Below are 12,750 nucleotides of genomic sequence, written 5' to 3'. Positions count from 1 at the left end.
AGAAATTGATGCAAATTAGCTGGGCCACTTTTAATTTTTAGTAAGCATGCAAATTTTAGGCTCTCAAATTGGAAATCTTTATTACGATTTTCTTGTTGCTGATGACAGTTCCTCATCAATTTTAGTTTTCCTTTTGTTTTTAATAAATGATTTGCATATCAAAAACTTAAAATAAAAAACCCAAGAATTTTCAAAAGAAAAGAAGGTCCCAGTTACATGTCCTGTTTCATACAGAATGCTTAGAAGTCTGAAACAAGTTACCATTTTTTTCCCCTCTCTGTGGACTTTGTACACAAGTATTGTTCGTGGAGGGAGTCTAACATAGTCAAGTATATGCACCAGCACAAGATTTCATTTTCTTTTTTTTTTTTCTTTATTTAAATCAGTTTCATCTAAAGTCAAAAACTCTGTGGCTTCTGTCAATCACTTCATTTAGGAGGACGGCAGTGCTTTGGTTCTAACTGAAACTCCTTTCCTAACTCCTACACTGAAACATGCGACTCTTGCTAAACTTTCTGTTCACTAGAGATGACATTATTTTAACTTGCAGTCTCACCCCAAGGAGCCTGAGCCCAACCCCAACAAGCCCCTGCAGTCCATGCAGTCCTCTGTTCGCTTTTCATTTTTGGAGGTAAGCGAGTAAACTTCCATTGTTGATGTTTTCTTCTGCATCCAAAAACTGACAATCAAAACATATTGCATAGGGAAAAGTGAAGAAAATTGAATATGTGTCTGCAATCCAACGTATGTTTTACTTGACCAGCAGTTGTTCTGAATTTAAGTATTTTATGGAAAAATTACAGATTTTGGGACCTAGTAGAGAGATTCAAGATACTGATACAATAATTCTGCGTTGCTCTGACTGTTTGCTTAGGAATGTATGTGCTGTTGAGGTTTTATAGTTTGTTTGCTGTGATCATACCTCAAACTGGGTTCTATTACATCTGAAGTTCAAGGTGAGTTCAGAAATGAGGGTGATTCATGAAACACAGGGTTATTTTTTGCATACCTGAAAGGTACTAGTATGCTTATGGATGTCAGATGTGAGGACAGTTGAGTATCCAAGATGCACATCTGTTTAGAAGAACTTGAAGTCATGTGTAGTACATCAGTAGGAGACTGTTTCTTCTTCAGGGCTAGGAGGATTTTAAGCCTTATTTCTAATCCAGTAATGTTTTAGATGGGCCCTAAGCAGCCACATATGACATCCTTCTCTATCTTTCTTGTCCTGCTCCCAAGTTCATTCAGAAGAATCCTTTTTTTGATACTTGTCAGAAAGGTAGTTATTTTTATGAGATCAGAAAATCATTAATTGATTAGAAAATACTATGTGATGTGCTGTTACAGTAAAATTATCATAATAAATAAGAATCAAAGGACATTTCTGATACAGAAAAACGTGTTTTGCCTTCTTTATTTTCTGTGTAATGCAGCAAATTAAATTGCAAGCCAGGGATCTTATAGTTGTGAGCTACCGATATTCTGCTCCATAGGGAAAGTAGTTTTTAAAATGAATTACTAATGAGTTATTGATGCCTCATGGATTAAAAATAACTTTTAATTTTGATAAAGGTGTCACTTGATATCTTAGGGAGCTACCACCTTTGTAAGTGACATAATAAGGTGCATTTGTGCCTATCAGGTACCACCTCTTGAACATAGCATGGCACAGGAGAGAGTTACTTGGGTGTGTTCATCTGCTTCAGCTTACTTGAAGTTAAAAACAAACTTGAGAGTCCTTCTATCAATGCTTCATGTGACACTGAAAAATGGAGCAGTAACTTTGTGACTTGCTATGTGTTTCTGAAGAAACATCGTAATTTTTTTATGGTGTACTGTTTTGTTAGGAAAGAGATGGGATGAGAATCCCTCATTTGTGCATTTTTCGGTATGACTTAAGTAAACATGCTTTTTTTTTTTCTCAGTGAAAACACTTTCGTGATGTTTGTTTAATAAATTATCTGCAAAATTAGCATATTCTGTGGAGTTTATCTTGTTGGTAGGGAATGCTTGGTAAAAACTAGCATTTTCCAATCTGATCATTATTTTATAAAACCAGAACAAATAACTTTCTTTTGTGAGGGGAAAAAAAGTGCTCTTTTTCAAAATGTCAGCTTTGTGGGATCAAAAAGCTGTGTACAAAGTTTTTGATTTGTGTAACCTGCTGAACTGCATCTCCAGACCTGTGGCTGTCCTGCCGTGCAAACTGTGCTATGGACACAGCCCTCAGTGTTTTTATGGTCTTCGGAATCAGATTCCTGCGTGTCCTATTGCTGGGGGGCAGAGGCTGCCAACAGTGCTGAACCTGAGCTTCCTGTCCTATGATGGATGACACTGGGAGCAGACTTTTCAGATGCTTTTTGAAGAAATGGAGTAGAAATTATTGATGCTGCTTAATGTAGAGCCTTCTCCACAGATTTTGCTGAAAAATGTCAAAATTTCTAAGGATTTTTTGTGGGTTATTTGTCCTGAAATGTATTAAAAGCTCTGCCAGAATGGTGGATTTTTCCCTGGAATGGAAATTCATGAAATTGGATTCATGCTGAATCTGTGTGCTGTGTGTAGCCATAGCTGTAGATGACTGCTGGTGTATTGAACAGCAAATGTTTGTTATTAATTACTGTTCAAGCTTGACCTAGGTTAACAGGGAAGAACGTATGTGTTGGTTTTTAGGGTATATAAGTAATTACCATTTCCTGTTCTGTTAGCTCGGAGTACTCCCATATGTGGGAGGAGAGGAATTATTTTAGTGCAACTACTTTTGCTCATATTCAGAAGTGTGAGCAGCATGGGAGCCTTACCAGAGTGAATGGATAGGATTTTCCTGTGGTATCATCTGTCTCTAACATGCTGGCTCATCTTCCTTGTGGCCTTTGACTGGCACAGCTGCTCCTTAGGCGGTTGTTTTTGTTGAAGTTCTGCTTACGGCAGTTGTCGCATACAGTAGTAGTCTAAAGGGAACCTTTTGCTGGCTAGATGGTGAAGATCTTTTCAAATACACAGTACCATCCTGTGAACAGAAATTACCTGTATTAGCAGAGCCTGCCGGTGCACCATGAAGCTATCTGTATTTTACTTGCACTTCTCAGAGAGGATGTGGGATGGAGAGGTTTTTCAAATTCCAGGCAGCTAGGCACGGATTTCCTATCAACCTTGTACTTGCTGTTTGAGTCATCTGAAAAATTCCAGCTTCTGTGGAGGGAAAAAGTGTGTACTATTTTAGTACTAATTAATATAAGCAGCGGATTTGCAAGGAAAGAGGGAAGGTGAAGAGGACGTGAACAGCTGAGCACAGCTACTGAGAGACTGAAGATACTCAGGCTTCTAAAGCAGTTTTAGAGTGTGTTTTTCTTTGCTTTGGATATTTTGGTGTTATTGACAAAAATGTTGACACTCACGTTTTCACTACATGTAACCTGAACATGTAATACGAATGAGTAACCATTACAAGCCCAAGGAAGAATTAATATCAGGGTTTCTTTTTTTAATATAAAAATAAAATCCCCAAATATTTAATTCTACTTGAAACTGTATTTAAGCCTTTGAAATTGATATACAAAAATGTTGAATACAGAAATAAAAATCTAGTTGGTGTCCTCCTGTTCTTCCACTTTCTTTGCCTGCATCTCTTTTTTTTCCCCTGACATTCCTGCATCCCTGAATCAGAGATGGAAAGCTTAAAATAACTACTTTCTAACAACTGTCTTGGTCTGTTTCATGAAACCTGTAATGAAATGAATGGATCTTGTAGGAGAACGAGCAGGAAAGTTTCTAGTAATTTCTTGTTGTTGGTCTGAAAGTGAGCATGTTTAAAGAGCTTTTAAGTCTTTTCTAGCTTTGTGTGATGCCGTGTGCACATGTGAACATATGCACCCATGTGAAAAATATAATGGACAGTGGGAATTTAGTTTGCTGTTTGGCTTTTACACTATGGAAGGCAATAATAAGCGGTACCGGTATTCCCGTGTCTCAGTTGGGAGGAAAGTGGTGCGGTCAGTCTTCGTTTGTCCTGCCGCATGGTGCCAGAGAGCTGGATGGGCACCTGGGATGGCTGCAGGGTGGCAGAGCTGCCTTGGGCACTGGCACAGCCTCGCCAGTAGCCGAACGCTGCGGTGGGCCCGTCTTGCCCCCATTGTCGCCACAACTGGGCTCCTGCCCTTCTGTGTGCTGGCTCCTGCAGCAGCATGCCTGTGCCCAGCATCAAGTCTCCGCTGGTCGTGAGAGCGGGCCTGTCTTCGGGGAGGGGTGGCAGGGAGCAAGGGGGCAGCTCCCAGTGCGGCCGGGGGCAGCGGCGGCGTGTGGGTCGGCTGGCAATCCCCCGGCATGGGGGCAACCCCTCTGGCAGTGCAGCGCTGAAAGCTGCCTGCTCAGACCTGGGTGGCAGCCGGGGTGACGGCTGTTAAATGTGCTGCTGAATGACGAAGTTCAGTGTAAGGGTATAGTCGAGATAGACCAGAGAGTGAACACTGTAGAAAAGGAAGAGTTAGTATGCCCTCTGTGATGGGGAGTGACTTGTGCAGAGGTGTGACATGGTGCTCTAAAGGTAGAGCAAAATTTTTGTGGAAGAGTTAGAAATTAAATTTGGACTTTTCTGGCCTCTGAGTAGTTTCTTTACTTCTGTGTAATCTACTGTAGAACTGCTACTTCTTGTATTTGTAAGGTTTTATGAAAGGTGCATGAGGAGTGTATGTCTTAGGATGCCTCCCTTTCCTGTGTCTCGGTGCCGCAGCTGCCATAACCAAGGATGCTCGGGCAAACATTTTTCTTTAAAATTTGTTATTTGTTCCCACCTTTGCTTTCTGAGATCAGTACAAAGTATGTTGATCTTCAGGTTGGGCTGCAAGATGAAGTTGTTGATTTGTTACCCTGAAATGGGAAGGTCATGAGAAGGGCTGGCATGGATAAGGTAAGGAATCACTTGGCCCCATTTCTTCCCTGAATTATTCATTTTTGTTTAAAATGAGGAAAACCTGCTGTTTCATCTCTCAGAATAATCTGATTAGCATTCGTGAACATCTACCAAGGTGAAATAAATTAATCTTTGGCTTTCTTCTCCAAAAGTAGTTTGTCTACTCTGAAGTTGTTGCTATGTCCTTGCTGTTCTTTTAACTCTTTCTGGAAGTGTTTATTTAACTGTACAAAACACAGTTTCCTCAGCTATTTCCCCTGCTCTCTGATATTCAGACTTGTGACAGGTCAAGGGGAGGGCTGTTTCCATTGGGACTTAAGCAAATGGAAAATGAGAAACAACTTCATTGCATGTATCACATTTTTGTGGTGTAGAAGTGGATTTTGAGGAGCAGTTAAACAGAAGCAGCCCCTTACTCCACAGGTCTCATGGCTGATGTACGTAAATGAGCTATACCAACTTCAGGTTTTGAAATACTCTCAAGCTTTTACATTTTCTGAGCCCAGTAGAGTCATAGCAGAAAAGATTTTGTTTCTGTTTTTGCTTGTGAATCATCAGTATTTTATTGAGTGACAGACAGTTACATCTATATAAGCCTATTAGTGTCTCAGTAGGGTTGCAGAGGTGTAAATGAGGATCCAGCTGAGAACTGCAGGATCTGCACAGCTGTCAGCTGTGAGTGTGGGTCCCCGGGAGGATCTCTACTTTTGGTTTGTCACCCAAGAAGGATATGGGGATGTGAATTTCTGATCCCGCGTGGTTCCTTTGGGCTGGCACGTAAAGTGCAGTTTTACTTGCCGCACTCTGATGTGGAATCAGACGGGATAAGCCTGTGTTGTTACAGTGATGTTTTGTGCAGTTTCTGGAGTAGAAGAAAAGTAAAACTTCCAATTTGCTGATATCGTAAAGAGTCGCTTTTATGTACATTTTTAAAAGCTCCCAGGAGAAAACTGCATTCTTGTATATGTCTCTGAAAAAGTTATGTGGAATAAGGCAAATTGATATGTGGCTTGTGCTGCTTGATGTTGTTCAGAAGAAAAGATTTATTTATATATATTTTTAGATTGAGTAAAGCAGAAACAGCAGCTCTTCTCCCTACAGCATATTCCAACTTAGAGGAATAGGTAACAGAATTTTAGAGCGCTTACCAGAAATATATTTCTTTTCTGTAGTGCTGTGTCTATTTCTTTTTTTTTCTTTTTTTTTTTTGCCTGCATGTGTAAGGTGCCTCTTAGGAAATCAAGGAAAGTTCTTGTGATGGTTATTTCCTGTGGTAGTCTGGAAGCTGCTTTTTTTCATCTGTAGGAGAGAGCTCGTCTGAATCATTTTAAATGCCAATTTGTTGATCTCCTCTCCCTGAACTCTCATAAAAGTCATCCCAAAGCAGTTGTGTGCTAGTTTTATTAAATCTTTTGGCCTTTTGGGTTGCATTTTGTATGTACTGTTGAATGTTAAATTTTGAAGTTAGTTGGTTAGGCTTCCTGAGCATTTTGAGGAGGTAATATGAATTTGAGTTTGCAAGTTACAGTAATTGTGGAGTGGTGCTGTAACATGGGAACACTGGGTCTGGAGACAGTAGAGAGTTTTTTATTCAAAATATTGTTTGAAAAAAGTCTTTCTAATTCTGTGAAGGCTGCAAAGTCATAGGAGTGACCTGTATGGAGATTTCTTGAACTGCTTTACTGCTTTCTAAAGCAGAGAGTGAAAGTCTTCTAGAAGTATTTTTGACTGAGATACACCCTCATAATGTTCATTTTTACCGTCATTTGATGTGATGATCAGATTGCTTGGTTTTGAAGCCTAAAATGTTCAAGTGTTCACTGGCTAATCTGTCAGCGTTTTTGCCATACAGCTCAAAGACAAATGACCTGGTGTAGTCCTCTTCTGAAACCAAAACCCGTCATTACTTTTTGGGCAGATTTTTGTTTACCTTTGAGTCAAATTTTGGTTTCCTTTAACTGCTATAGGTGACACAACAAAAAAGAGCTTGGTCCAAGCTTTGAATCACATTCGCTATGTCTGAAAGATGAAAGAGTGAAATGAAGGCAAGAAGTGGAAAGAGTAGCTCTGTAGAAATTTTTTTTTCATGTTTTCAATTTAAAAAAAACCCCAGTGATATTTTGTAATATTTATGGTAAGTATCCCATACTAAATCAGAAATTGGAACAAGGGAGGTAAGATGGCGTGGAGCTCTGCTTGCAGCCATGTAGAGAGTATGTGAGTTGAGTAGTCCATGGGTGGTGTTGAGAAATGACTCTAAGCCAAGGAGATGGTTAAAATTTGAATAACTGATCTACATTGTGTATGTGACGATAACTCTAGACAGGTCTTGAAATCTACTTGAAAACGGACAGTCTGGTCTGTTCCTGCGCTCTCGAACCACAGAGTTTCATGTACATGCAAATTACCTGCTAACAGCAATCATTAGTCACTGTGGTGACTGTACCTGTTGACCTGGAGGCTTTGCTTGTCAGACAGTGACATACCTATTAGTAATGACTGTAAATGTCCTGAGGCTCAGTTGTCTCAATATGCATGTAAAATTCAGACTTCCGTAGTATGGCTTCATAATTGGCTTCATCTGATTTAATAGGAAAGCATTTAAAACATTCAGGGTCCATTTATTGTCCAAAATGTGACTTGTGTCTGTAGTCTGTTGCCAATCAATTCTTGCGGACATGGAGAAACTGCTAGGTTAGCCTGCCAGTTGTCCTTTACTTTTCCTTGAAAGTTTGGTCTGATAGGGATGTCAGTGGCTCACTTCTTCCAGGACAGGTGTTTCCTGAGGTCATTCCACTCCTTTTATCCCGGAGTCAGAAATTCTGCAGTCTTTGTGCAGCACAGTGACCAATATCAGCTGGCCCTTGTATGTGTTGCAAGAGAAACAGTCCTGCGGCTGAGTTCTTGAGATGAAGATGCTCAACCTTGCTCCGTGCCAATGCTGCAGCATTATCTTGCATCTGCATCTTTTTATCACACCTTGATAAAAATAGATGCAGAACAGAAACTAGCACTGCATGCATCTGCCTTCCCCACGACACACAATTCCAGTAGAAGAAATGCCATGAGACTCTCAAAGCTTTAAATGAGGAATGTAGAAGGAGGAGGTGTGTATCGGAAAGGCACTGCTGTCCCTGCAGTGACCTTCTTTGAGGGCTTCATTATTTCTGCTGTAGACAACGTAACTTACTTTCACTGCTGTGCAGGATGAATTGTTTTGCAATGAAAGCTGGTGATCCCTTAGGGAAGGTATTATCTTATTCTTGAATACTATTAAAGTGAGAATTGCACAGCTGCAAGTTCTAAAAAACCTTTCAAAATGAAAGTTTTGGGAACAAAGTGGTAAACAGGAATGAAGAAGCATGAGACCCAGCCCCCACATAAGCAGGAATCTCCTCATTCCTTTTGTTTTTCAGTTATCTTGTTGCTCCTTTTACTTGCCACTTAATGATTTCAGAAGAAAAATATATGCGTAGGTTGCTGTTTTGGTTTCGGCTGCCGCCGGCAACAAAAGCGCCACGCGGCCGCCCCTCCCCGCACCGGCGTGCGGAGGAGAATGGAAAGAAAGAGGCAGAAACTGGTGGGTCGCGATAAGGGCAGTTTAACAGAACAGCAAACAGAGGGAAACAGGAACAACAACGATACAAATAAGGAGAAAACACAACCACGAACCGTAACGACCCAGACAGCCGCTCTCGCGAAACAGGGCCGGTGCTGCACCCCCTCCAAGCCGCGAGTGCATTCCCGCCACGCCGCCCCCCCCCCCGGAACCCAGCGTGACGTCACATGGTATGGAATACCGGGCTCTGTTTGGCCAGGTGGGGTCAGCCCCCACCCCCCGGCTGTGCCCCTTCCTGGAGTCCGGTGAAAATTAACCCTGTCCTGGCCAAACCCAGGACAGTTCCTAAATAGTGCATTGCAGCTGCAGAAATGCAGAAGACTGCAGAATGTCACCAAACTGCTATATCTGAGACGTAGCAGCCCTTCCCCTGGTGTCAGTTTCGGCTAGTTTGTCATCTTGATCCACGAGAGCTATTCAACAAGACAGGCTTTACACAGGATAGCAGTTCCCCTGCAAGTTGCGTGGGAAGGGCAGCTCGTGGCATGTTTCAGGCACAAGCTGATCATCTCTCCCAGTGACTCCATCCTGTGCTACGAGGTGAGGTGCAGCTGGCCCGTTGTAAATGTGAGTGTGATCCCAGAGCCAACGTAGTGAATGTAGTCCTGAGCAGCTCTGAGGAAGTGGTTCCACCTACTGCTAGGACACTAGTTTTCTTAGGAGGTTTGGGCAGCTAGTCCTGGGCTAGAGCACAGTGCTGGGAAGCAGGAGGTGTTGAGCTTGATGTTGGAATGACACCAACTTGAATGTGTCCTTGTTTCCATCTCTTGGTAACCCTACTTTGAAACACTGATGTGCTTGTCAATGCGTGGTAACCATTCTCTGCGGTAGCATGACAGCAGTGTCAGTGTGCATGTGATGCTGTGCTGTCTTGGGTGGGTGTTGTGGTGTCTGGCTTTGAGCAGTATGACTTTCTGAGCTTGTACTGAGGTGCTCAAACCCATAGGGCTCTCTGCGGCAGACTGGGTGTTAGCTTTGCAGACTTGTGGGAGGGAATGACCCAGCCCTGCAGAATTCTTTCCCAGCAGTAAGAAAGCTGCTGTCATAAAGCAAAAGCATGGCTTGTCCTCTCTTTATGCCAGATGTGGTGGAGGCTGCTTTTTCTGCTCTTCAGGACCTGCTGCTAGGAGAGATCAGCAGGGCCCTCTTTGGGCTAGAAGAGGAGGTGGTTTGCAGTTAGCAGCTGAAGCACAGCAGCACTTCAGCAGAGCAAAGCCAATGGGAGTTTAGAGCCTCGTGGCTACCTAGCAAAATGTTAGTGTGGCTTACAGCCAGGGTATGTACCTTGAAGGAATTGAGAGGGGGATTGCTCCAAGGGGGGTTCTCGGGTAGGTGAGAAGCAGCATGGTGCTGCTTGGCCAGGAAGGCAAATTTGCAATTTGATAGAGAAGTAAACAATGACAAAAAATGGGCCTACAACTTTCACACAACCAAAAGACTATAAAAGATATGTCTGTGGGACCCCAAAGTACAGCCACAACAGTCTGGAATGAGTTTTTGTCGTATTTTAGGAGTTCTAGTCTGATTGCTGTAGTTCTGTTGGCAAGTACACTGGAAAACATGCTGTTGAGTTTGGGAAGGCAGTTGATGCTCTGTGACCTCCCAAGCTGATACAACCAGGAAATATCTCTAAAAATGGCTGTAATACCTGGGAGGAGGGGATCATAACAAGTGCTGTTGTAGATATGTATCAACTGAAGCTGGTCTCTTTCATTATGAGCAGTCTGGTATGTTCCTTCTTCACCTGCATACTGCTGGTTTTTGCCAGCAGAACATTTGAGCTCTCCACACACTGTCTGCCACTAGACTGATGAAATCTTTTAGTCTTGTACATATGTAGAAGTGTGCAAGCATGGTTGTTGAGGAAAAGCTATATGTAATATTTACACAGTCTACCAGAATTGTTTGATTTTAAACTTTAAAGAACACAATTTTAAGTTTACAGTTTAAAAACTCAAAACTTCTGTTTAAAAAAAAAGTTTTTCTACAATTTAGAGTTTTTCTCAAAAAACACGGCTTAGTTGACTGCAGCTGTGATGCAGAATGTATAACAATAGCGAAGTACATGCTGTTTTAGCAGAATGACTGTATCCGCATTTTCTAAAGAAATTATTTAGGAATTTCACCTTGACCCTTTAAAGTTAATGTAGTTTGCCATATAGGCCATGGCTTTTGATTTTAGAAGATGCATGGTAAATTATGGCTGGATGTGTGAGGTCAGGAGAAGGCCTAAGCATGTAGAGTGGTCTGAGCCAGTGTGTGACTGCTTCATATGAGTGCCCCAAACTGTTGAAAGCCTCATTGAGGGTCGTTACATATCTGTTGGACAACACATCTACCTTCACTTTTATACCACTGGTGCTGTGGCTACAGAAGTGGTTAATTATTGATTTGAAAAAATGGTATGATCCCATTAGGATACTGCTCAGCACTGGCAGAGAGGCACTTGAAAAACAAAGCAGGATAGGTTAATACTAGCTCTGTAATACAGTATTTTTTATTTTTTCCCTCTGGCATTTGTGATGATGAAGTAAGGGTCCAAGCACCATGGTATCTATAAAACAATGAAATTTTTAACAGATGTTTTCTGTTTTCTCTCCCTTTCTGGGCTTGCTTACCACATAAAATGCTTGCTCTACTTGCCAAGATAAGTGTAAATTCAGTGATAAAAATGGGAAATAGCTCTTTTGTACTTTCTCATTAGTCTGCCTGTTTGCTAAATTAGCTGAGGAGGGGAAGCTAATCTCTGGGACCAGAGCAAATAGATATCGTAGTTGTTAGTGTGGTTGGCTCACTCCACTACAGATAGCGAAATGTTGGATTAAAAAGTGTGGCCTGATGTGAATTTTGATGCCTGTTGCAGATGGCTACACAATATATTTAACTTCCAATTAATATTGTGCATCTATTTAGAACCTTTCAGAAGTGGGAAGAGATGCTGGGATCATTGCTTTTCCTAAGTGTGTTTATATTAAATGAGCTATAATAAACCAGAGCAGTGGGAGGTTAATTTGAAATTTGCATGTTACTTCAGAACTGGTTAGAGCAGTAAGTGTACTTATAAACAGTTCTAAGTAAACGTAGGAATTTGGTCGATGTACACCCACAAAATACTACTTTCCTTTCTGTGATTTCTTCAACTTACTTTTACACTGTACATTGTGCAATGAAAATCGTGTAAAGTCAGTAGAGGAAGGTAATAAACATTAACATGAACCACTAGAGGGAGCAAGATTTCAATTATTGTAATTAAAGCATAATATAAAAAAAATTATTAATTAGTACATTTTAAAGACTGAACAGACCAGTAAGATCTTCTAGTTTGACTTCCTGTATAAAATAGGCTGTGGAACCTTGCTGTTGTTTTTTTTTATCTGTCTTCTAGCTCTTGTTTGAAGCGTGAATTTTTTTTAGGTAGAAAGTCATATAAGATTTACAGTGATGGAAAATCCACTGTGTTACAACGGGTAAAGTGGAAGAATTTAAGACTGCTTTTTCGTCTGACTCTGCAGTTTGAACCTGTAACTCTGCCTTGTGTGAGGGAGGGGCAGGATGGAGTTCATTATTCTTACAGCCTGTCTCCTGCCAGGAACCTCTTCCTGCTGGAGGTACATATACAGAACAACCAAGGTACTCTTTTAGCCTTGGCTAAATGGAATACATTAAGCTTTTCAAGCTGCACACAATGGTTCAGATTTCATTGTAATTTTTGTTTTGTTTTGTTGAACTCCTCCTGACTTTTCTGCAACTTTTGGGATATGCCACAACTAACTGTACTGTAGCCCCTCAGTGCTCAGTTGTATCATCTCCTTACTCCCATGAGAGATTTTCCTGCTTGTACATCTGAGAGATGTTTGTTCTTTACCATCATGTTGTTCCTGCATTCCGAATCTTGCCATATATTATGTCTGTGGTGATTTTTTGTGCTTTGATAGACTTGATGTCTAGCAAGACTAGAATGCATGTTGTTCAAACAAGGCTGCTTTATCCAAGGATAAACTGTCTTGTTCCTGTTGTTATTTACCTCCTTTGTGTTGTTTGCTAGAAAGCTTATCATATCTTTTTTTCCCAGATCACTGATAGCAGTATGGAATTGTATTAAACAAAGAACATAACCCTGTATGATCCACTAGAAATATTTAATGTGAAGTTTCTTTTTCAAATCTGTTGGTGAGTTTTAATGTTTCCTGTATCATGCATAAATTTTTCTATTGTGCTGGCT

The 12,750-nt window shown here is 41.1% G+C and overlaps 1 protein-coding gene across 5 annotated transcripts in view; it reads left to right on the top strand.

Moving 5' to 3' along the window:
- The window catches only part of MAST4 (microtubule associated serine/threonine kinase family member 4), a 300,471-nt gene that overhangs the window by 174,973 nt on the left and 112,748 nt on the right, over positions 1-12,750 (top strand). Inside the window, exon 2 of one of the 5 annotated variants that reach the window (XM_075447100.1) lies at positions 551-631. The exons of the other annotated variants lie outside the window; for them this stretch is intronic. Within the exon in view, the coding sequence (XP_075303215.1) occupies positions 551-631 (81 nt within the window). The remainder of the gene's footprint in view (positions 1-550; positions 632-12,750) is intronic. 5 annotated transcript variants of the gene reach the window in all.

Source organism: Opisthocomus hoazin, chromosome Z (assembly GCF_030867145.1).
Source record: "Opisthocomus hoazin isolate bOpiHoa1 chromosome Z, bOpiHoa1.hap1, whole genome shotgun sequence".
NCBI classification, from domain to species: domain Eukaryota; kingdom Metazoa; phylum Chordata; class Aves; order Opisthocomiformes; family Opisthocomidae; genus Opisthocomus; species Opisthocomus hoazin.
This window is presented reverse-complemented; position numbering and strand designations above follow the sequence as displayed.